The 22,211-nt window shown below is 36.4% G+C and overlaps 1 protein-coding gene across 2 annotated transcripts in view; it reads right to left on the minus strand.

The window, feature by feature from the left end:
- Positions 1-228: 228 nt before the first annotated feature.
- Positions 229-22,211, minus strand: part of FER (FER tyrosine kinase) — a 153,003-nt gene continuing 131,020 nt past the window's right edge. For both annotated transcript variants that reach the window (XM_014877306.2, XM_088157412.1), the window contains exons 18-20: positions 11,858-12,012; positions 8,085-8,207; positions 229-4,435 (exon numbers count right to left, since the gene is read on the minus strand). In XM_014877306.2, coding sequence (XP_014732792.1) covers positions 4,293-4,435; positions 8,085-8,207; positions 11,858-12,012 — 421 coding nt within the window. In that variant the 3' untranslated portion in view covers positions 229-4,292. The remainder of the gene's footprint in view (positions 4,436-8,084; positions 8,208-11,857; positions 12,013-22,211) is intronic.

Here is a 22,211-nt window from a genome sequence, read left to right on the forward strand (position 1 = left end):
AAAAAGCATAACTTCATTGGTAGCAGGGGTATTCTTCCCTGACGTGCCTAGGAAGAAAGCCTCCAACAATATCTGAAGTCCTTCTGTGCTTTAGGGAAAAAAGAATTGGTAAACTCTTCCTTTAATAGCAAACTATTTTATGCTTAACCATAAAAATGTTACAATCCAAGTGCACTGGCACAAACAATTATTTCTAGTGCCTACAAACAGGACAGCTGTTACAAAAAGTGGACTCTCTCAGCTACTTTCTCTTTATTTAATCTTTATAATGAGTTACTATTTGTGACAATCAATTATTGTAAGAACTGCTGAATACCATGTTTGATTACACTATTTACACACCAACTTAGGTCTTCAAATATTGCACTCCCTCAAGTCTGTGAGTAGCACTGACATTTAGAGGATATGACAGCAAGAGCAGTAGAAACAGGGCTAGCATTTAATCACTGTTTAAATTTGTGCAGCAGCACATCTGAGAAAATTGGAGGGGAGACATTTGTAAATGCTTCTGAAATTTGGTTACACGGTAACCTCAGAAAAACGTGGGGTTTTTTATTTTTTGTTTTCTTTATTACATTTACAATGGGTGCAAAAAGGGTAACAAAATACTTATAAAGAGGTAAAAAATGGGTAACTTAATAGTTTTAATTAATGTGCTTGTAGGATTTAAGTAAGCATAACAAGTGGTCAAAGACATGAATGAAAAAAATACTTAGGTATGAATAACCTAATATTTCCTTAACCAATTTTCTCTTTCCTGTCAGTAAGAATGGGCTTTAGCAGCTGCAGTTCTCACTGATGGCCTTCTGGTGATGTACTTCCCAATAGCAATTTCCAAAAAAGTTTTAGGCAATTCTGCAAAATGGCATACTTTTGATAAGAAGAAATGCAATATAACTGTAGCTGATGAATGAAAAGCTAGTTCATTGGTTTTCACAGAAACTAATGAAAATGCACATTTCAAATATAATGTCTTCATGGGATGCTAACTCTATAACATCACCCTTTGCTGAAGCAAGGTTTCTTTCCAGCCAAGATACTTTTCACTATTTTACTTTTCAGAAAATAGAGAAGCCTAAAAAACCTTGTATTTTAACTGATGACTGGACTTGGAAGCTAATAGGTGCTTATTTTCCACTAAAAACAAATTAAAGATGCACTTCTTGCTGTCAAAGCAATTTTCTTAAAATAATGAATGCAATTCCTAGGAAAAATATGAAAGTAAGAGATAACCTGTTGAATTCCCTCTCATGTTAGAAGCTGAGGATAACAGTATTCAGAGTTTCCTACATTTAACAATGCAAAATAATTCAGGATTCCCTCAGGGTCCCTCTGGTTGTGACAGTGCCAGTGTAACAACCTAACCTGAAATCCATGCTTGCAAAAGAGACCTAAGCTTAACTTCTTTTTAAGTTCTCTATGATAAACACAGTACATGAGCCAAATGACCAGGATGTGTTTAACCTGGTAAGATTAACCTGACAAGATTAAGTCAGCAAAAGGCCATGGAGAGAAGATATTGCAGCTTTGCTTCTTTAGTGCCATAATTTCATGGCAAGGCAGGCTTGGTTGTGAATGCTCCTGTGGGAAGCCCACAGTATATACAGGTATGGATTCCACTTCCTACATTGACTTCCTACATTGAGTTTCAACACTTACAAGTCAGATATCATGAAAAAATTCTGCCACAAACTGTTAAATTAATGCTACAAAAAGTTTAAATAATTGAAAAGACATGTACCTGTGTTGAAATTTATTCTATACCTATAAAGCCATTCTGGTATGCTCCCACAGTGTCACCAATTTTGAACTGAACTGGTGCCTACTTCCGTAACCCTTAAGTTGCAGAAATCCCCTGTTTTAAAAAGACTTTAAATTTAAACAGAAGTGTGATATACATGTGTGGAGGTTAACTATTTCAGAATAAAATGTTAGTACTGTTTTTATCCTTCTGTGAGAGTCAGGATGGTGACTGGTTAATTTATGACAAAACAGCATTTTATTTTATCTGAATAAAGCAGTATTTCTTACTGTCAAGAGGGCTTATGGCAAAGAAACTGTCCATCTCCCTAACAAAAGAACATTTAACTCTCTAGAAAACTATGAATGCTGACACTGTTATCCTTACTTGCAGACTGCAGGGATGCATATGTAAGGAAAATGCAGTTGGATGAATCTTGGATTTTCCCAAATGATTGTGAAACATTTCTTAAATCTTAGTACACTTGCACTTGCATTAGCATACTAGCAAATTAAGGCACAGACTCCGTGTACTACTTAGAAGCATACAAACTAACAAGAACATTTCCTATTGCTCTTGAAAAATATCTCTGGGCTACTTGAAGTACAGAACTAAGTAAATATATCCAGTACACTTACAATGTAGTTTTAATTTATGCCACCAAGTTTTCCAAGCACTACACTTTCATGGGTATGTGTATATATATTCGCTTCCTTATCTCCATGAAAAAAATCACTTAACAAAATGCAAGAAGCACTTTCCTTACAGCTGGATATTGACAGTACCACCTCAAATGCAGGCGATGTGCTCCCACACAACCATTCGCTGTTGTAGCTGAACTCTAATTCCTATGTCACAGACAAATTCTTCTAGACTACACACATTTTGGTCACACATAGCCCTAAACCACCACTCACCACTACTGTAAATATACTTTAGAGAGCAAAAGACGTTGTAGACAATAGAAAAGCCACCCTGACAGAAATAAAAATGTAATGTAGCCACTGACTTCACTACATCTCAATCCCACTGTAACACTAAAATATAAGGCTAATTAACATTCCAGAAGCTGTGTTAATTACAATCCCTGTTTCTTACTTGCATTAGCAGCAACTGGTATCCCTTGATCTGAACATTTTAGTAAATTCCTAGAAATGTTTTAAGCACCTTAATGCTGGAACTCAGACAGGGATATGGTAACTTGTTCCTATTTCTGTGCAGAGCCCTAGAAAATAATTCCAGCTGCAAAGAGGACTCAGAATCAAAGTAACAAATGGTGCACTTCCTCCCTCCCCATCTAGTAAGTTTTTACTCTTTCTGGCTTTTTTTTTTTAATATATATTTATATGTATATATATACAAACACAAGGTTTATATTCTTGGTGCATTTAAACCTTGTTTATCCCCAGTCTTTTGATATTTGATTGCAATAATGTAGAAAAAATAGAAGGTTAGTATTTCTACTCTGCTGTTCCCTGTCAGAGGCTTTAAACATACTTCTTTCCTTTTGGTTGTTTGAACAACTTCCTCATGCCATACAGAAGTAGTATTTTCCTTTGGACACTATGCATGAAATAGTCTTCTGTTCAGAATAAACTTTTGCATGCTTCAGCTGCATTCTGAGAATTTTTACGAATTTAAGGAAAAAACATCAGGGTCAAAAGCAAACCTAGCAACATATTCTTTAACTCCTCTACTATCAATGATATTTGTTATCTGCTGCTATCATTAATAAACCTCTTTTTCTTAGCCTACCACTTTCACATATTTTTTGAAAGGCAGATAGTTTGCAGTATTTCTTAGCATATGCAGTCAAGACTTTATATTGGTCTTTTTTTTCTAAAATAAACATAGGTCACCATAAAAGAAACATATTACTGAAATCTGATGGCATTGAAGGACAAAAAAAGACATGATTTAAGCAGCTCACATAAAAAGTCAGAAGTATTTCTACTGTATGGTAATAAATGCACAAGTAATTCAACTACCAAAAAAATTCTGGATTTTTCCATTCAGTAAGCATGTTTGCATTCAGAATCTAACTGAGCTTCAGACTTAAAACAAAGTATAACCTAAATATATCAGATGCAGAAAGGACTTTTAAAAAAAAGCTTCTGATAGAAATACTTGTCAAAACTGTCCTCAGTTTTAAGGCCAACATGTATGAAAATCCCCACGTTAATATGCTGACATAGAGGACAGGGATAGCAGAGTGAGAGCACAGCTTAAAGTAGAATACCTCTGAAAAATGTCACTAGCAGTTATTTGCTGTAAAACAGATAGAAGCCACAGTTCCTTAAATTTATAGTATGTGCTTTCCTATGTACATGTAACCTAAATTACAGTACTACTGTGACTGGATATATAGCATTTTGCAGTATATATCTTTAATGCAGGTGTAGACACCATTAAAGATGGAACACCAGTTAATTTCAAAGTAATCCTAGAAGAATATTGCAAATAATGCTGTATAAATGCATAGTGTTTGAGGGAAACAATTACTTCACTGGAAAATAAAGTCCCAGACATTGAGTTTGGCACTTCTTCATCACTATGTCACTTTCTTTTTGATTGAAGACAACTCTTTCTGAATCTCACTGAATTTTGGCCGGTTTTCAGGCTTGTAGTCCCAGCATCTCTGCATTATTTTATATATTTCTTCTGGACATTTCTGTGGTGCAGACATTCGGTAGCCTGGTACACAGAAAAAGTGGGGAAAACTATTAGTACTGAAAACTGATGCATACTGACAAATCTAAAAAGGTAAGAGAAAAGTTCAAGATCATTTCATCTGAAAAGACCTTCAAAGCAATAAGAGGAACATCTTCAATACATAACCTATACATGAGAGATAATTATGAAACTAATTAAAGCTCGGGTACCAGTGACATTTAAGTTGGGCATGCTAAGTTTGCTGCTCATCCCTAATAGCAGCAACTCGCACAGATTCTTTCCTGTATCTTAGGAAGTAGCTACCTTCTGGTTTTCAGTTGTATTTCCTTACTTCCCCGCAGTGAGGAAATTGATAATAAAAATTAAGATGAGAGTAAATTTCTTTGCTCTTTTTGAAGATGTATCAACTTTTATGCTCACATTTCTTCCCTTTTTTGGCTCCTTAAGGAAGTCTCTCCCTGTCTGCACTTTAGTAATTAATTTTTCCCCCTCTGTTTTCTTAACTTCTGTATCTTTCCATCTTATCTCAACTCTCTTTCTCCTCTGGTTTACTTAGATAGGCAGTGGCTTCCACACCTCTCTGCTGCCATGAACCAAAGGAGTTCTCTGACTTGGCAATGAGCAAGAGAAAGGACAATCATTTAAGTAAATTAGCAGCTAATCATTCAAAAGTCGCAGGTGAGTGGCTATTCAGGCATATCATCAATACCCTGGACCACAGAGGTGTACTCACAGCAGTGAAGACAATTTCCCAATGAGTAGGAAGTTGGGAAAAATGCCAGGAGGATTCTATGTATGAACAAGGAGCTCCTGGACAAAATCAAACACAAAATCAGGTAATGGGAGGAATACTAAAACACTGGCTGAGCCTCCAAGGATGAAGTTAAGAAAGACAACGCTCAGAAGGGATTGAATCTGGCCAGGGGTGTCAAAGACAACAAGTATGGCTTCTCTAACTATACAGGGGACAAAAGGAAGGCTTGAAAAAATGGGTGCCCACTGCTGAATGAGGTGCTGGGCAACTCAGCAACACACGACAGGGACAAGGCTGAGGTACCCAACACTTTCTTCATCTCAGCCTCTACTAGCAAGACCAGCCTTCAGGAATCCCAGGCTCCAGAGATTAGTGGGAAAGGCTGGAACAAGGAAGATGTACCCTTGGTGGAAGAGGACCTGGTCCTTAATCACACTGGATTTAACTAAGTCCAGGGGTGCTGATGCACCCCAAGTGCTGAAAGAATGCCCTGATGTCACTGCCAAACCATTCCCAGTAACCTTTCATACATCACTTTGACTACCGGGAGGAGCACCTGAAGACAAGAGTAAAGTAAATGTCACTCCTATCTTCGAGTCAGAGCACTAGGGAACTGCAGGCTGGTTAGCATCACCTTGATCCCAGAAGGTGATGGAACACCTAAAGCTGTAAACAATTTCTAGGCACCTGAAGTAGAAGAAAGTCATCAGGAGTAAGCATGCAGAGAGAAAGCATGGATTCAGTAAGAGCAAGTCATGCTTGACCAGTGTGAGAAACTTCTTTAATGAGATGAGTGGCCTGGTACATGAGGGGATTTCACTATAAAATTCTCGCAAAGACACCTTTGAATTTATGGACTAGATGAGCAGACAGGGAGGTGGATTGAAAACTGAGGCTGTACAATGAGCCCTGAAGGGAGGTGATGAGTGGCACAAAGTCTGAGTGGAGCTCTAGGGTTACTACTAGGTCCAATCGTGTGTCACAGCTTCATGACCGCTGTGTATGAGGGGCAGGCGCACCCTCAGCGATGGTGACACGGCGGTGCCGCGCCCGTGCTGATGGCATCGGGCTGTGAGTGGTGGCTGATACAGCCGAGGGTCCTGGAGCCATCCAGAGGGGCCCAGACAGGCTGCAGAAAGGGGCTGACAGGAACCTCAAGCGGTTCAGCAAGGGAAGAACCAAATCCTGCAGCTGTGAACAACCCCAGGCACCAGCACGGGCTGGGAATGCCCAGCTGGAAGCAGTTTGTCAGGAAAGGCCCTGGGGCTCCTGCTGGACATCAAGGGTTGAACATGCACCAGCATGAGCTCTTCCAGCAAAGAATGCTAATGGCACACTGGGCTGCACTAGAAAGGGTGTTGCAGCAGGATGAGAGAAATCATCTGTCCCCTCTTTGAGGGGCTGAGGCCACATCTGGAGTGCTGGGTCCAGTTCTGTGCTTCCAGTACAAGACAGACACAGTAACAATGGAGAGTCTCAGGAAGGATCACTAAGATGATGGAGGCAGTGAAGCATGTCTCTCTTTTATGAGGAAATGCTGAGTGAGCTGGAGCAGCTCACCCCAGAGAGGAGAAAGCTCAGGGGATCTCAGCAATGTATATCAACACGTGCAGGGAGGGTGCAAAGAGGATGGGTCCAGGCTCTTTCTATGCCCAGTGACAGGACACAGACGTGATGAGCACACACGGAAAGATGAGAAATTCCTCCTGAGCATCAGAAAACACTTTGTTCCCTGTGAGGGTGACTGAGAACAGTTTGCCCAGACAGGTGGCATCTTCATTCACAGAGATATGCAAAAGCCGTCTGGATGTGATCCTGCTTGAGCTGGGTGGTTGGATCAGATGACATTCAGAGGTGCCTGCACACCTCAGCCTCTGTGATTCTGTGATTCCACAAATTGTTCACCATATGTAGCTCTGAGCAAATGACAGGCAGTGCACAGTGATGTGCACTGGACTCCACAGCTAAATGCAGCTCTGTGACTCCAAACTCACTGCACAGGTCTCTGTATCTCTTTACAAAGAACAGCACAATGACACTGACCTCTTTAAACAGGTAAATCTGAGAAATACTTTTGCATTTTTTATACTGTATGCATCTGCTCTAGGTACTGGATGAATGTATGTAACTTCAGACAAGAGTGGCTTGGGATCTAGGATTTAATTTGGCCTTTAAGGAGAAACTTTACTATGACCTCCAGTACTTATAAAACAGTAACAAACACTGACAATATATGTAAATCAGCAAACCAGAGTTTTTTGGTTTGTTGTTTGTTTTAAATAATTTTGAAGTTTTACTAGCTAAGAATCTGTTTATAAATTATACAGTAGTACTATGTAGGGAAGGAACAGTTATGAAATGCCACTAAAGACGATGAAAATAAATCAAAGTCCTGAAATCCTGCTCATCGGTATTTGCTATTTTAAGTAAAAGCCTTTCAATTATTTTTGTAAAAGAGAAATGCAGCTTGCAATGCTCAGCTAGCTTACCATTCTCCACCATAATTGCTAAATCTTTCAGTGAAATGATTTAATAAAGAAGATGGAATGATACAGACCTTTTTCTGGCAGTTTAGAATATTTACACCTGCATTAGCATAATCTTAAATAATTAATTTTGTTCAAGCTTCTGCCTTGCACAGCAGTAAATCCCTCCTTTCTATCTCACCTGTTAGTTCTGCAACAATGAAAGTCAGCATGCTCTAAGTCTTTCAACCTTTAAGTTACTGGTCAGTGTATTCCTTTTTTTTTTTTTTTTTCAAAAGGCCTATATATACCACACTACTCCTTCCAGAGAGCTAGATTCAGCAATATTGTTTTTGCTGAAGTTGCTACAAAATTATGCTATGTCTTGGCTATTTAATACTTTATTCTTACAATTTATCCAGCATTTCTTTCACTCCTCATGAATAATTACCTTTTTCAACTTGCTCTCGTGCTTGTTGGTTGGTCATTCCAGGGTAAGGGCATACTCCTAAACTGAACGTCTCCCATAAAAGGATTCCAAAGCTCCATACATCACTCTCAGATGTGTATCTCCCTAAGAAAGGGAAAGAAAACCTTCAACATGCAAAGAAATTGGTATTTCACACAGTTATGGCTCAAATTTGCTGTAAAGGTAGAAGTGTCACATTGGCAAGCTTCAGGCAAAACAAAGCCATAGCTACTAATTCTACAGATTTCACAGTCTCCAGTATTTCAAAGAATGAGCAAATTATATTAAAGCCAATACTCTGGAATAACATAAGCTAACCTTAAGTTCTACTATTATACACAGACCATACTAGTCTGTCATGCAAGTTAAGAATTTCTTTCCTTCTTAATGTACAAAAATACTTTTCCTCTAATACAAAAGGACAGAAAAATGTCAGGGTTTCCTCCCTCATTTATAATGCTTTCAACTCTAAATATTCTTTAAAAAATTACCTCTCCCAGTTCTCCATTTTAGCATTGCAGTGTTTATTCTGAGAGCAGCTACTACCAACACTGTAAGTGTGAAGAAGGCCTGGTTCTCTCCAATTGGTTTAAGAAAATAAAATCAAGCCTGCTGGTTCCATTGCCTCCAATAATGCTTCAGAGATAGCAAAATAGAAAACTGACAAATAATTGAATTCTAAGGTTGTTTCTGGAATGATAGCTTTCTATTACAGGAAAAAGGAGACACTTTGGAGCAGATATTTCTACTGTCCTTGGTGGATTCACATTAGAAAATTAAGACTCCTACCCTTTTGCAGCAGAATCAGTGAAAATGTTACCTTAAAAATTCATTTTCAACATTACTTTCAACATTTTTCATGACTGTTCTTCTTTGTTCCATACTATTACTTTGTATTTATGTGTCTTTATTATTTAAAAACAACACTTCTGAATGTATTGTTTATTTATCTCTAATCATCAAACAAGCCAAACTAAGCCACTTCTGACTAGGAAAAAACGGAAAATACATGTAAATTATAGTGACAGTTGGTGACAGTGACAACTGTTCTGACGTCAGAAAAGTCAGTTTACTCTTAGACTAAATACCACTTCCAGCTGTGCTGCTAGCTTCTGTGCCTCACAGTTGGCAATTACAGATATTCACTATGCTCTTTGGTGTAAGATTAGTTTTCTTGTCTGTGTATCAACTCTCCACAGTTGGGCATCCAGTAATTTAGCACTTTTCACTGAAAGCATTCAGCAGATACAAGATAGGTGATTAGCTGGTGTTTTTTTAAAGAAAGTACAAGTTCTGTACAGTTAATTATATTTTCTGTTATTACACTATCTGAGGGAAAAAAAAATCTATTTAGAAAAAATCCCCAAGTCCTCTCCATGTTACTATTAACACCACAAATAACTCAAAATATCGTAGAGAAAAAACATATATATTAAAGGTATTGTAATTTTGAAAGATCAGGAAGTAAAAATACTCCATAATTATCCTAAACATGTGCTGGTTTTCGTGGGATAAAATTAATTGTATTCCCAGTGGCAGGCATAGGGCTGGGTTTTGGATTTGTGCTGAACACAGGGTTGATAATTCAGAGATGTTTTTGTTGTTGTTGAGCAGGGATTGCACAGATCCATGGCCTTCCCTGCTTTTCACACCACCACCCTGGGGAAAGGGCTGGGGGTACCTGGGAGGTTGGGAGGGGACACAGACAGGAACAGGTGACCCAAAACTGACCAAAGAGATGTTCCAGACATTGTGATATCACAGACAGTGTATAAAGTGTGGAGAAGAAGGAGGAAAGGGAGGACACTTGGACTGATGGGGTTTGACCTCCCAAAAATTGTGTAGAATGGCTCCGAACAGCACCCACAGAACCAAAGGTTCCATTTCTCAAAAACTCCAGTGGCATCTGAATTTTGCTCCTGACTTCTGACACAATGCCCTAACCACTCCTTTTGCCCTGATCTGGTTTCTAGCCTTCATAACTTATTTTTTTCCTAATTTAACATACTTCAGTGATGGCTCTGAATTTGTCACACACAGTGAGTTTAGCAGGGACTAAAAAAGAACTTTTTTTGTAGCTTCTTAAGCACATTAGCATTCATGTAATGGCCAAACGACCCTATTCCTCATTTTCCTCCAACCTTTGAATCTTGATATTCAGGACTGACCTGGCCAGTGGTTACCAACTAGTTTTGAAATACTACAGATTTAGTTTTATTGCATTTTGATATCTTAAAAACCTCCAATCTTACCTACACAAATCAATACAATTCTTACAACCTTATTATTAGAATGGATAACAATAAAACATAATCCAGTAAGTTTTACTCATATCTTTCAAGGGAGTGGAAAACATTATCCTTCAAAAACACATGGAAATCTTTCACGATATTTTCAAAGTTGAATATTGACTGCTGAACATATTAACAGATGTTTGAGAGAGCTTATTTCCTGAACATTACAGAAGATTACTTATAGCTGCTGGAATATGTATTTGCTTTAGGAAACACAAAATAAGTAGATGTTAATCAACAATCCCCTCTTGTCCTCTATTGTGCAGAAAAAAAACAGACTTAACAGTACAAAGTGAAGGTGTTGCTACAAAAGCCTGTTTCCTGCTAAATGTAGTCAACAGGACCACATATAAGGATAGGTTTTTTTAATACATCAAAAACACTGTATGCATTTCCAAAATAACAAAAATAAAAACCCAAAACTTCTTTTTTAGTGGATCAAACACCCAAGAGAGCAAAGCATTCACCAGTGAATGCTGGCAACACTAACACCTCTTGGAATAATTGGTAATACAGGATCAATTACTGCCACTGAATTTACTGTCAGCCTTTTAAAGGGAAGATCTGCTTTACTGTGGTATGTCATTAACTGCTGCAAAAGTGCTAATGAGAGGAAGCATTCTGCTATCAATCATAATTCACAAACTTATGATTTCCAATGCATGACTTCAATAAAAAGGCTTTAAGAGATGGCAGAAATATTTATAGGCACTTTAAATGATGACTTGAAAAATATTTTATTCTGTGTACTCAACTAAAGAACTGGTTTAGAGAAGTACATTCAAAACATGCCATCATTTATTAAATCTGCTACTTCTTCACAGCCTACTTTACCTAGAAAAACTTATTTTTCTAGTTTCATATAAGCAAAAAAAGCTAGGAGCAGCAGCTTCTGTTTCTGTTCTGGAACTACTACCAATATAGTGTGGACCAATGATAAAGTGATAAATAATGCATTTTTATCCCCAGTATAATAACCTAGTGATACACAACAATGCAGGTAAAGAAAAACTGCAGTTAAAAAGAACCCCAAAACAAAATGACTAGATTTTTCACCAATGCAAGGAGTTATCCAACACAGTGTTTTAGTACATTAACATTTTCTACTGTTTTCAATGAGGAGCCATAAATATGCAGAACTTGCCATTCATTTTGCTAACGATCATAGTTTAGACGACTGACGAGACTGTCTACAAGAATGAGTCAGCAACAGAATCAAAGCACTCTGCTATTGCTGCATAATAGAAATTCTCATGTTGCTACCATATTATTTTTTTCAGTGGCAAAACTGCTTTTTACATAAATCAGTCCGAAATATTAAAATTATTTTAAACATCATTAATTTGAACAGAGGGAAAATTATTTTATGTATACACACTCAAATATTCTGGTTCTGGTGCTTGTATTTATGGTAGTTTAGAGTTCTGGTTTTTGGGCAAGAAAATGCAGTTTTGTTCTTACCATAGTTCAGAGCTTCTGGAGCAGTCCACTTGATCGGAATCTGCTTTAGGCCTGAGGATGAGTACACGCCATCATCCTCTTGTCGGGACATCCCAAAATCGCTTATTTTCAAAATGTTGCTTTCACCTACCAAGCAGTTCCTTGCAGCCAGGTCTCTAAATTAGAAAATGAAATAAACAACCACATTTTTACAGGTTTGAAAGTATTTGGAAGTAATTTAAACTGACTGAGCCCCTCAGCCAAGACAGTTATGCCTCTCAGAGGCTTACTTACAAAAGGGTAAAAAACACTTCACAGCAGCTGTGGGGAAACAGAAGTGAGGGAAGGGGAAAAAAATGTCAGAAATAATCCTATGAAGAAGTGAGGGGAGGAGATGCTGGAGATGCTCCAAGTGCCTGAGCAGAGATTCTCCTGCAGTCCACAGAGAGGAGCCACAGTGGAGCAGAGGAGGAGGAGGAGGCTTAAGGAAGTGGAGCTGTTATGGACAGACCAGAACCTCCATTCCCCACTCACCCCTTGGGGGAGGAGATGAAGGATTCCAGAATGAGGAAAGGGGAAAGAAGAAGGAAAGGGGAAAAGGTATTTCAGTTTTTGTCTTTTACTTCTCACCATCCAACTCTATTTTAATTTGCAATACATTAAATTCGTGTTACCCAAGTTCAGTCTGTTTTGCTATGATGGAAATTGGTAGGTGATTTCCTTGTCTTGGCCTCCAAGCTTTTCTGTCTTATTTTATTTCTCTGTCTTGCTGAGTATGGGGAGTGAGAAAGCTTCTGTGTGGGTGTCTGGCAGCCAGGCAAGGTTAACCCATCACAAGTGCCCTCTGTGGTCACAGAAATAAACCCCAGATGAACAAATCAGATCCTATGTAAAATGAAATAGAATTTGAAGCAGTGCCCTGAAATATGTTCAGGATGTGTTTCAGTGATAAACCTGAGAAACAGCTCCATCTTCCTTCTTCCCATTAGAGTTTCTATCAAAAGTTAAAAGCTACTCAGCACAGAAAAAGAATTTTGTGATGGATTAGAAGCTCAGGTGGTCAACTCCCTCACTTCATCTCAAATTTGTTTATTTTTTTAGATTAGGATAGGATACATGCATTAGGATACATACCTGTTAAAGACCTATTGTGGCTTCTCTACATGCTAATAATATCTTATAAACATACTATATGTATATTAAATTTCAGTGTTTCACAGTTTATTAAAATACAGCATAATAGATATTATTATTATTCCCATTGAAATGTAATAAAATATAGGAAATTTTTAAAGGGAGAGATATGTTAAACAAGAGGATTAATTCTGTACCATTAGGAACATCATGGGCAAAATATTTTTAAACTAAACTTACTGTGGTTTTGTTCAGTTTAAATAGCTAATATGCTAACAAATGGCTTACATGAATATTCCAGAAAAATACATTAACTTTGATGTTTTGAATTGGAGTTGTAGCATAGTTCTGAAGTGAATCCCCTGAGCACTTAATGCACATTCATTGGTTATTGAAGAATGAATTTGGTGCATGCAGACCACATTGCTCTTGGAAGAAACTAACTTAGAATTCTGCTCATGATATGTACAAAATTTGTTTCTCCAGCTACAGAATTTTCTTTCTATGGAATTAGTTTTTACAGCTAATGCAGAAAGGTCTGAACCAGTAGCAAACAGCTTCCAACATTACCTATGGTAATGACAAAGGACTGAACTACATTTAACCCAAACTAAAAGTCTTGAGCCATATTTAAGGATGCTGAAGCTCATACATGCACTTTACATATATACATATCCATACATCCGTATTGATATTGGGCTATGTTATCCAATATGTAGACAGAGCCTAGGTATGACCTTAAATATTATAACCTGATTTAAGAATTTTAATATATTTGATTCACGCAGCTTTTCTGCCACTAAGAACAACAAAGCTCCACAGTTTGAGTAACACAAATGAAGTTATTTTTGTGCTTTGAGAAGATGGACCACTAAAACATCTGAACACACAGCTGAAGATGTGCATAAAGGCATAAAACAGCTCAGTGTGCACTGTGTTACATGGTTTGATATTAGCACGTGGCACTGTAATATACAACTACGTTGGTTAAAGCAAGTGAGCTGCAAAACAAAACCAAATTGTTATTGTTTATACTCAAGTGTGTAAAAAGTATTGTCATGGAACTTCAAGAATTTATGACTTAGGTTCCAATCATACTTCAGTAATTAGTTCTTTTATCGTGTTACTCAATATAGTTTAGATGTTGCAACTGATGCACATAAGGAGTGGAAAAAGTAATAAGGTTGTATCTCAGAGAAAATTTACAGTTCAGAGAAATCACAGGCATCTCCCTACCTGAAGTCTGACGTAGTATTTTTATATATTGAGTCAGGTTAAGGAAAATCTATATATAGAGTTGCGCTAGGTTTATTATTCATGCACAAGTCTGATTTTTAGGGAAAGCAGATTGTAAATAATATGCACAGTATAGTGATTATAAACAAAGACTGCTCTCAGTTTGCATAATTCTTGCCAGTTTTGTACATAGAATATATGAGTTTTCTTTTTCATTCAGAATCATCTAGAGAAAAAGCTTTTCATCCCTACTGAAAATTGACACTTCCATGAAAATCAACTGGTATTGGTGGAAGTTCATAAAGACTGTGACACTCTGTTCAGGATATACATAAATTAACCCTACAAAGAATTAAATTAAATGTTTGCACATTATGACTTTCACAGTATTAATATCTTTTTCTGCTTTTAACTAAAACTCTCCCATTTTTGATGCTATAATACTCTGTATTACTTTCAATCCATCATTTCTGTTAATAAAGTTTTGTGAGCACTTTGTATATTTACTTCTGACACAAGCAAATGTGCCTTTTTCCATCTTCATGTGTATGATACTCCCTTTCTCTCACTTGTTCTCAATATTTTATTTAGAAAATAGTTTAAATGTGATAATTTCTTTCCTCAGGCATACAAATGTTCCAAAGTTATAGTACCTTGTTCGTATTTCCACTGTCATTTTACATCTGCTTCATATCCTCAGTGATTTGTTGTCTAATTTTATGGATAATTTTTATATGTATTTGCATGCTTAAAAGCATTTTTAAAACAAATACACTTAAAGCTACGGCTATCTCAGCTTTTGAGGATTTTTAAATTATTATTCTGAGGATTTGGTTTTTTCTGTATTTTTCAAATAAATTTTTCACTGTTCCTCACTATGCCTGACAGCTTCCTTGAAAAGGATGTTCTTATTTTTCAGTCTAGACATAAAACAAAGACACAGAAGATGCCTTTTGTCAACGTGATTTATTACAGAATTTATAGCTAGAATCTGGAAAAATAAATGGCATCAGCAACTATTACTCCCATTGCTTTAAAATATAAAATTGTGAAATTAATTTTATTCCAGTTTCATGATTCTAAATAATTTCTATTTTCTACAGATAGGAGTTCTAGTCTAATATTTTTAAGGGGTTTCTAAAGACCCTCTACTCCTTAACCTTCCATAAGAAATATGGAATGAATAATCAAGTTTATCTTCCATATGTAGGATAAACAACATGAGTTAGGGAAAACATGAAAATATAAATATAGAGGTCTGATGACCAAATCACCTACAAGAAGGCAACATTAAAGATTACATCAGTGTTAAGTATTTATAGTAAATCATGACTCTTTCTACATGGACATTAAAAAACCAAACCAACTCAAACAAATAAACAACAAACTCTCAAAAAATGACAAAAAACCCACCAAAATCAACTACAGTCCATTTGTCTTCTTTCCCCTGAAAATCTAGTGTGTTCTATTTGCTTTCTTTTCCTTCTCCCTAATGTTCCCTAAAGCCAACATCCTCAAGAAATACAGAGATAATTGCATAAAATTAGGTGTCTGTTTGGGATTTTTTTTCTTCTCATAAAGCATTTGCTACTTAAGGCAGTAATTCCATAAAGTCAGTATTTAACAGAGAAAGCAGAAAATATTCTTTATTTAGATTGTGAAAGCTCTACAAATTGGGCACACATTACACTGAAGTGCTACAGAGTAAGTTCCTTAGTAAAAGAAAAGCTCTCACTATTTAATACCAAGAGTATGTAAATTCCTAGTACTACTAGAAACAAAGTTTCTTTCCCCCAACTACAAGTAAAAACCAGGATATAATTTGGAAATTTCCTTTTTAAGCACTGCTCTGCAGTCCCCATAAATACAAACAGGACACCTTCTAGGGATCTCTAATATGGGTTGAATCTGCTTAAACCGTAAGAGAGAGTTCATAGGACTTTTGCTAAAAAGACATCATAGGATTTTTTGCTAAAAATTTAACATCCAGTTCAAGGAGGAAGTAGAAGCAATTTCTTTGTGCTGGGAGCTGTTACCACCTAGATTCACGTCTGTCAGTAAAGACATAAACCTACTAAACCTTTCTGTAAGGACATTCTTACACTCCATACCCCACAGTATCTGCAGACCAAGTATAACCTAGCATTGCAATGAAATTCAATGATTAAAAGCAAGCCAAAACAAGAGAGTAAACTCCTCATTACTAAATCAGCAGCACAGACTGCCTCACTGAACTAATTAGCCATTTTATATTCCATCCTTGGATCAAGCAGTTAAAATATTCTTAGGTGATAAAAACAAGCAATTAATTAGTGAACAGGATCGGTTTATCTCCTCTGCACATTTAATTCAATGAAAATAGTCTATTACCTAAACATAAAAAAAGGGGTGGGAAGTGAAACTAAAGATAAAATTGCTGAGGTTTTTGTGAACTGTAAGATACTACGTCACCTTCATACACCTGATGTAATTTCCAATAGTGTCTAAATCAAAACACAGTAGCATGTAAATCTATTTCAGAATTTTCTTGATATGTGTACGCTTATTTTGCTGGATGTGGAGAGTACAACAAATAACATGTCCCTAGTAACAGACTGGGAAAATACCACAGGGTTAGAAGAACATCTTTCCAGGCTTTCTGTGTTTTCATCCCCTTTTTATTTTGATTTATCTCTTTACATTATTTTAGCTATTATGAATACCAATGGAGTCACATAAACTAAAATGCTAGTAACTTCTCTCAGTTCCTCACATATAATGCAAGTCCATCTCTACACATGAACAGTGCTGGCAAACCAGAGAAGCCCAAAGTTGGATACAGTAGTGATTTCGCAATTATGTCAGGTGCTCTGCTTGCCATCTACAGTTTTGGATATTGCTCAGTTCCTTACAAATACAAAATAAGCAACTTTACCCACCTCACAGCATTGGTGACCTTCAATTACTCTTTCTAAAGCACTCTGAACAGTAAGCGAAGGATTTTTAAATTTTTTTGCAAAAGGAACTCAAAAGATAAAAAGTAACAAAACAACTCCCACAAAATTGTATTCAGTAGCTGAACACAACTGTCAGCTTACTGTCTGCCACCCAGATACCACTCAAGGGACTGTACAGGTCTATTGACACACTGGGAAACTTTTATCTGAGTTTTATTTTGGTAGGCTACTGTGTGCCCTCCATTTTCCTAGCAGGGCAAGATTTCTGTACCAGCAATTTTAAAAGAGATAAAGAAGGGAATAGTAGACAAGGAGCACTTTCTGAGGAGAATCAAAGCAGCAGACTGTGAAGATGGAAATGAAGCAATAAATTGCTGCATCATTTATTCCTTCCTCCTTTTTCCTATTTCTGAGGTTGTCTTCACAATGCCTGCTTCTGGAACAGAAACATTCATATCAGCAGCATCTGCATTGTTTCTCAACTGTTTTAGAACTTAATAGTTATTGCCTGTATTCCTCTGAACAGTTATTTTGATGAAAATGGCATTACAGCCATTTTGGTCTGTAACAGTCCTCTATGCATTGATATTGCTGTAGATTTTTATAACCAATTTTTCCTGTGCAGTGCTGATTACATGTAATATGCTGAACAAAATGCCTAATTTTTTTTTCCTTGTGCTATATCTTGAAACAAAGGTTTTCAACCCAATTTCTTTTGTGTGCTCATTCTAGTGAAAAACTTAGGGTCTGGACAGTCATTGGAGTGGAAGATATGCAACTTCATGGAGATCCTACAATATAAGAGTGACTGGAAAATGAAAAAAACTTTCTGGAAATCCTCAATGACAGGACAGACAAAGGAACACTACCTCTCTGAGTTCCATGCAACCTTTCCTAAGCTCTTAGGTTTCAATAGAAACATTATAGTAAATAAGGACAAATACGGGTACATTTAAGAAACATGTAGACTTTTAACAGTCCTGAAAAATCTCTTTGATATTAACTGAATTATAGGGGAAATTAAGTGTCCAAAAATTAATTATCCAAGATGTACTAGAACACAAGTTTACATTTTGTGCTTGATAAAATTACAGTGACTTAAATCACAATGCCATCCATTTCTGTAACCAGTCATACAAGTAGATTGTATTATTCATAGGAAGAAAAATACCATTTCCAAGCAAAAATTTTCACTGTATTATTCACAGAGGCAACTAAAATGAAATACAACAGCAGAGCACAAAATTGTGCTAACAAGTGCGTTTTTATTCCAATATCACAGCTTTATTCAACCCAAATGATAACATTTAATCTTGTTACAATGAATGTCCTTGCCCTATTAGACTAGGAGGATCACTCAATTTAGTTCTTAATTCTGAATTTAGTTTTGAATTAATCTCTTCCTTATTCTTTTCTATATTATAATGTCAAAATGTAATTGATTTCTCAGTACAGAAGCATTAAATACTGGTTTAACTTGTTTACAAAACTGGAAACATCTGAAGAGGCAGACCAGATAGTGTCAAATGTCATATTCCCCCATTTATGATCAGTGATAGAAAAGACTGCATGCTGGATTTAAAGAAAACGTCTAAAGCACAGTGGCTTCTATCACTGATTTTTCTGATGATTAAGGTTTTTAGAAAATAAACTTTTTGTTCTATTAAACAAAGCCATTTTCTAGTGTTAATATCACAATATAATAAGTTCAGATGACTAATAATGCAAAGGCGAGCAAATGGAATTGAAAAACACTGCAAGTGCCCAAGAAACCAAGAAATTCAAAAGCATAATTATAATATGGATCACTTTTTCCCACCTTTTTCACTAGAATGAATTAAAAATTAATACAGTATTTGCAGAGTTTTTCAAGTGAAAAAGGAAGTATTTCAAAGTCTTCTCAAGCTAGATTTAAATGCTTGCCACAGGTGAATATCGAAGTTCATCTGAAACAGGTAGCAACTCTACTTTTTTTTTTTCAAGAGCCAGCACCAATAATGTGGTATGCAACACTAGCTGTAGTTTAAGTTATCTCTACATGTATTTCCATTACGTAAATTTACTTTTGCTCCTACAGCAGACAGACATAGATTAAGATTAGAAAAGTAACAGAAAAGCATGGACAAATGTTTATGATTTTTCAGTAGATAAAGTATTTTATAGGAACTAGATCCTGAAACACTTTATTAATGAAGGTAAAAAAAGGTACAGGTAATAATCAGGCTATAAAGAAATTAAGCATCCAGCAAAATTAAGGTACAAGACACCACATATTCATGAAAATAATACACAAGGAATAGGAGAGAAACAAAATACATTAAGTCTGATTAGAAATCAGGAGAAAAAGAGCAGAGAAGTAGCAGAATCAAGCAGTGCTAGATAAGAGCATTGTGTTGCAGTCCTAAACTGAGTGGCTAGAAAGTGAAAAAAAGCAACCTCCTGCATTTTTAAGAGACAGTCACCAAGAAAGCCAATAGCAAAAGGAGAAAAGGCAGCCACATTTTAAGGCAATTATTTATTGGGAGATGTTTCTTATTTAAGGAGAAAAGAATTTAAATGGGTGGCACAGATAGCATATGCCAGCTAAGCATTCTTAGCAATGGAAACCATTGACAAAGATATACAGAAATAGCCCATTAATTCATAATTTTCGAAAGAGAGAAAAAAAACCTTTAATTTGTACCGTACAATATCCCTCTACCTCTAATCAAGGATTACCAACAAATGCTTAGTGGTATCTTGAAATATTATAATATTTTTTAAATAGCCTGTTTTGTAACTAAACTGAAATAATCTGAAAACAAAGACGAGGAATCATTTACTAACTGTCCTAGACAACTAAGTAAGATTTGCAGTTAGCTTACAGAAATTACAAAAGAAATTTCATGTGACTTATACATTGCAGAGAATTATATACAGAAATTTAGAGGAATAAAATTATCCATTCACTTCCTGTAAATTAACAAAATAGGAAATAAATAGAAACTCTGCTCCAGTTTTTGTCACTACTACTTAAAACCCACAGCAGTTTTCCCACTCAAAAATAAAACCTACATGTGGAAGAAAATATTTTGCACTTTTTTCATCACAAGAAAAAGAAAGTGATGGAATTTTCATGGAACTATCGTGGGGTATCCAAAGTAGGAGATACTGAAGAAAAAATAGAGATGACAGTGCTGATTAAGGATCAGGATTACATCTCGTATTGATAGGAGCAGCTGGAACAGGACTTCCACAGCTTTTGGGAACTGGATGAACTCACATGTTACATGCATATTCACCATGGTAAAATTTCCTAGCTGGGCTGAGTCAAGGAAGAGCTGGTTGTAAGTCCAGGGGCTCCAAGTTCATCATGTCCTGAACTCTATCCTTTTTCTCCTATTAAAACCTTATGCTATCTCATGAAGTCATCTGTTTGTTACAAGAATGTCCTTTCCCTGGAAAATCCAGAGTTCTAGATTTAGAAACAGCTCCACTGCCTCTGGTTGCTCTCTGTTGAAGCACGTTCACTCACGTATAGGGTTGATCCCTATGGAACTGAGTATTCCTACCAGGATTCAAAGTTTGTTGGAGGTGTGCTTAATATAAAAAAAGGAAGAGAATGAACTATTAGAAAGCTATTGCCAAGCTATGGATTTACTGCACCTAGCTACTATTCTGAAAAAATACTATTCTACCATTACACTGTAGGAAGACAGGATCCTCTTTGCCATTTAAGGTTACATTCATTTTAGCATTTGTTGTGGGTAAAGGTTATAAATGACTGAAGTTCAGCTAGTCATCTGCTAAGCATTTAAAATCTCCCTGCTTAAAGAATCACGGGTAAGAAATTTCTTAGAAGGTGATATAATATAGGGCAACAAACTGGAGTTGCCTGTTTTCATTTAACAGCTTTGTTAATGACCTGAGGGAAAAGTCAAACAGGAATTTAATTAAATTTCCAGATATATCAAATTAGGAGAAGCTGCAAGCAACAGTAAGGGCAAATAAATAAAAAGAAAGAACGAAACGAGAGAAAGAGAATGAGGGGGGACACAGAGAGAGGGAGGAGACATATCTGTTGGAATAATAATATATTCTGAAAAATTAAATCTAAATACAAGCATTCAGTAAAAAACAAATACTACTAGGCAATTGTAGAAAAAAAAGAGAAACTAACGAGATATGGATTCCAATTAAATACAAGTATTGGAATTAAACTGAGCATCAGAAAATAAAAGTTCATTAACTATCAGATTGTGAGAAATGTGTCTAGGAAAAGTAAGAAATTCTGGTTTATTAATGCAGTTACTTAATAAACCAAAACAAGTTTGACAAGTGTACAGACCAAAGAGAGTTTCAAAAAGATGGATTAAATAAATCAATACAACTTTTTACTGACTTGAAGTAAGCATTACAATTGTCAGATGCCCTGGAATCTATTGGTACACTATCAGGCATATAGTACACAATAAAAAAGTAGTCAAAGAGGGAGAGATCCAAAGAATTACTGATTTCCTGGAAATATAAATAAATTATTTTTTAGTGCATTTGCTCATTTTATCATATATGAAAAGATTACTTTTTCAACCAATCACATACTTGGGGAAACAATAAAATTCCAAACGCAATTGACACAAACTGCTAATTTCTGTACAGAAAAGGACTATAGGTGCTGCCAGCTGGGTATAGGTAGACTCCCATGAAGTCAGAATGACACAACTGCTGCTGAGTCTCCTCAGATTTCCATTATATGCAGCTACAAGCATTTATTTGTTATTAGAGGTAGTCTGGATTCACATGTCAAATGTGGCCCCACATTGTGTGTAGCAAAGCCATCATGTAAATTTTGGCTTCCTCAGCTGCAGACTTCTTTAGAAGGAGTACCAATTTCTCCTAACCCAGGCTGGTGTCAGCAGCACATCAGTGGCACTTCAGAGCCCAGCTCCAGGTTCAGACCTCTCTTGTAAAGGGCTTGAACATCAGTGGAGGTGAACTGTGCAGTTCCAAAGAATACCTTAACACCATCAGAGAAAAACACTGGCCCACTGCAAATCTGAAAGATTACTAAGCTCTGTAGAAGTTACTAT

This window comes from Sturnus vulgaris, chromosome Z, assembly GCF_052056855.1.
Source record: "Sturnus vulgaris isolate bStuVul1 chromosome Z, bStuVul1.hap1, whole genome shotgun sequence".
Classification (NCBI taxonomy): domain Eukaryota; kingdom Metazoa; phylum Chordata; class Aves; order Passeriformes; family Sturnidae; genus Sturnus; species Sturnus vulgaris.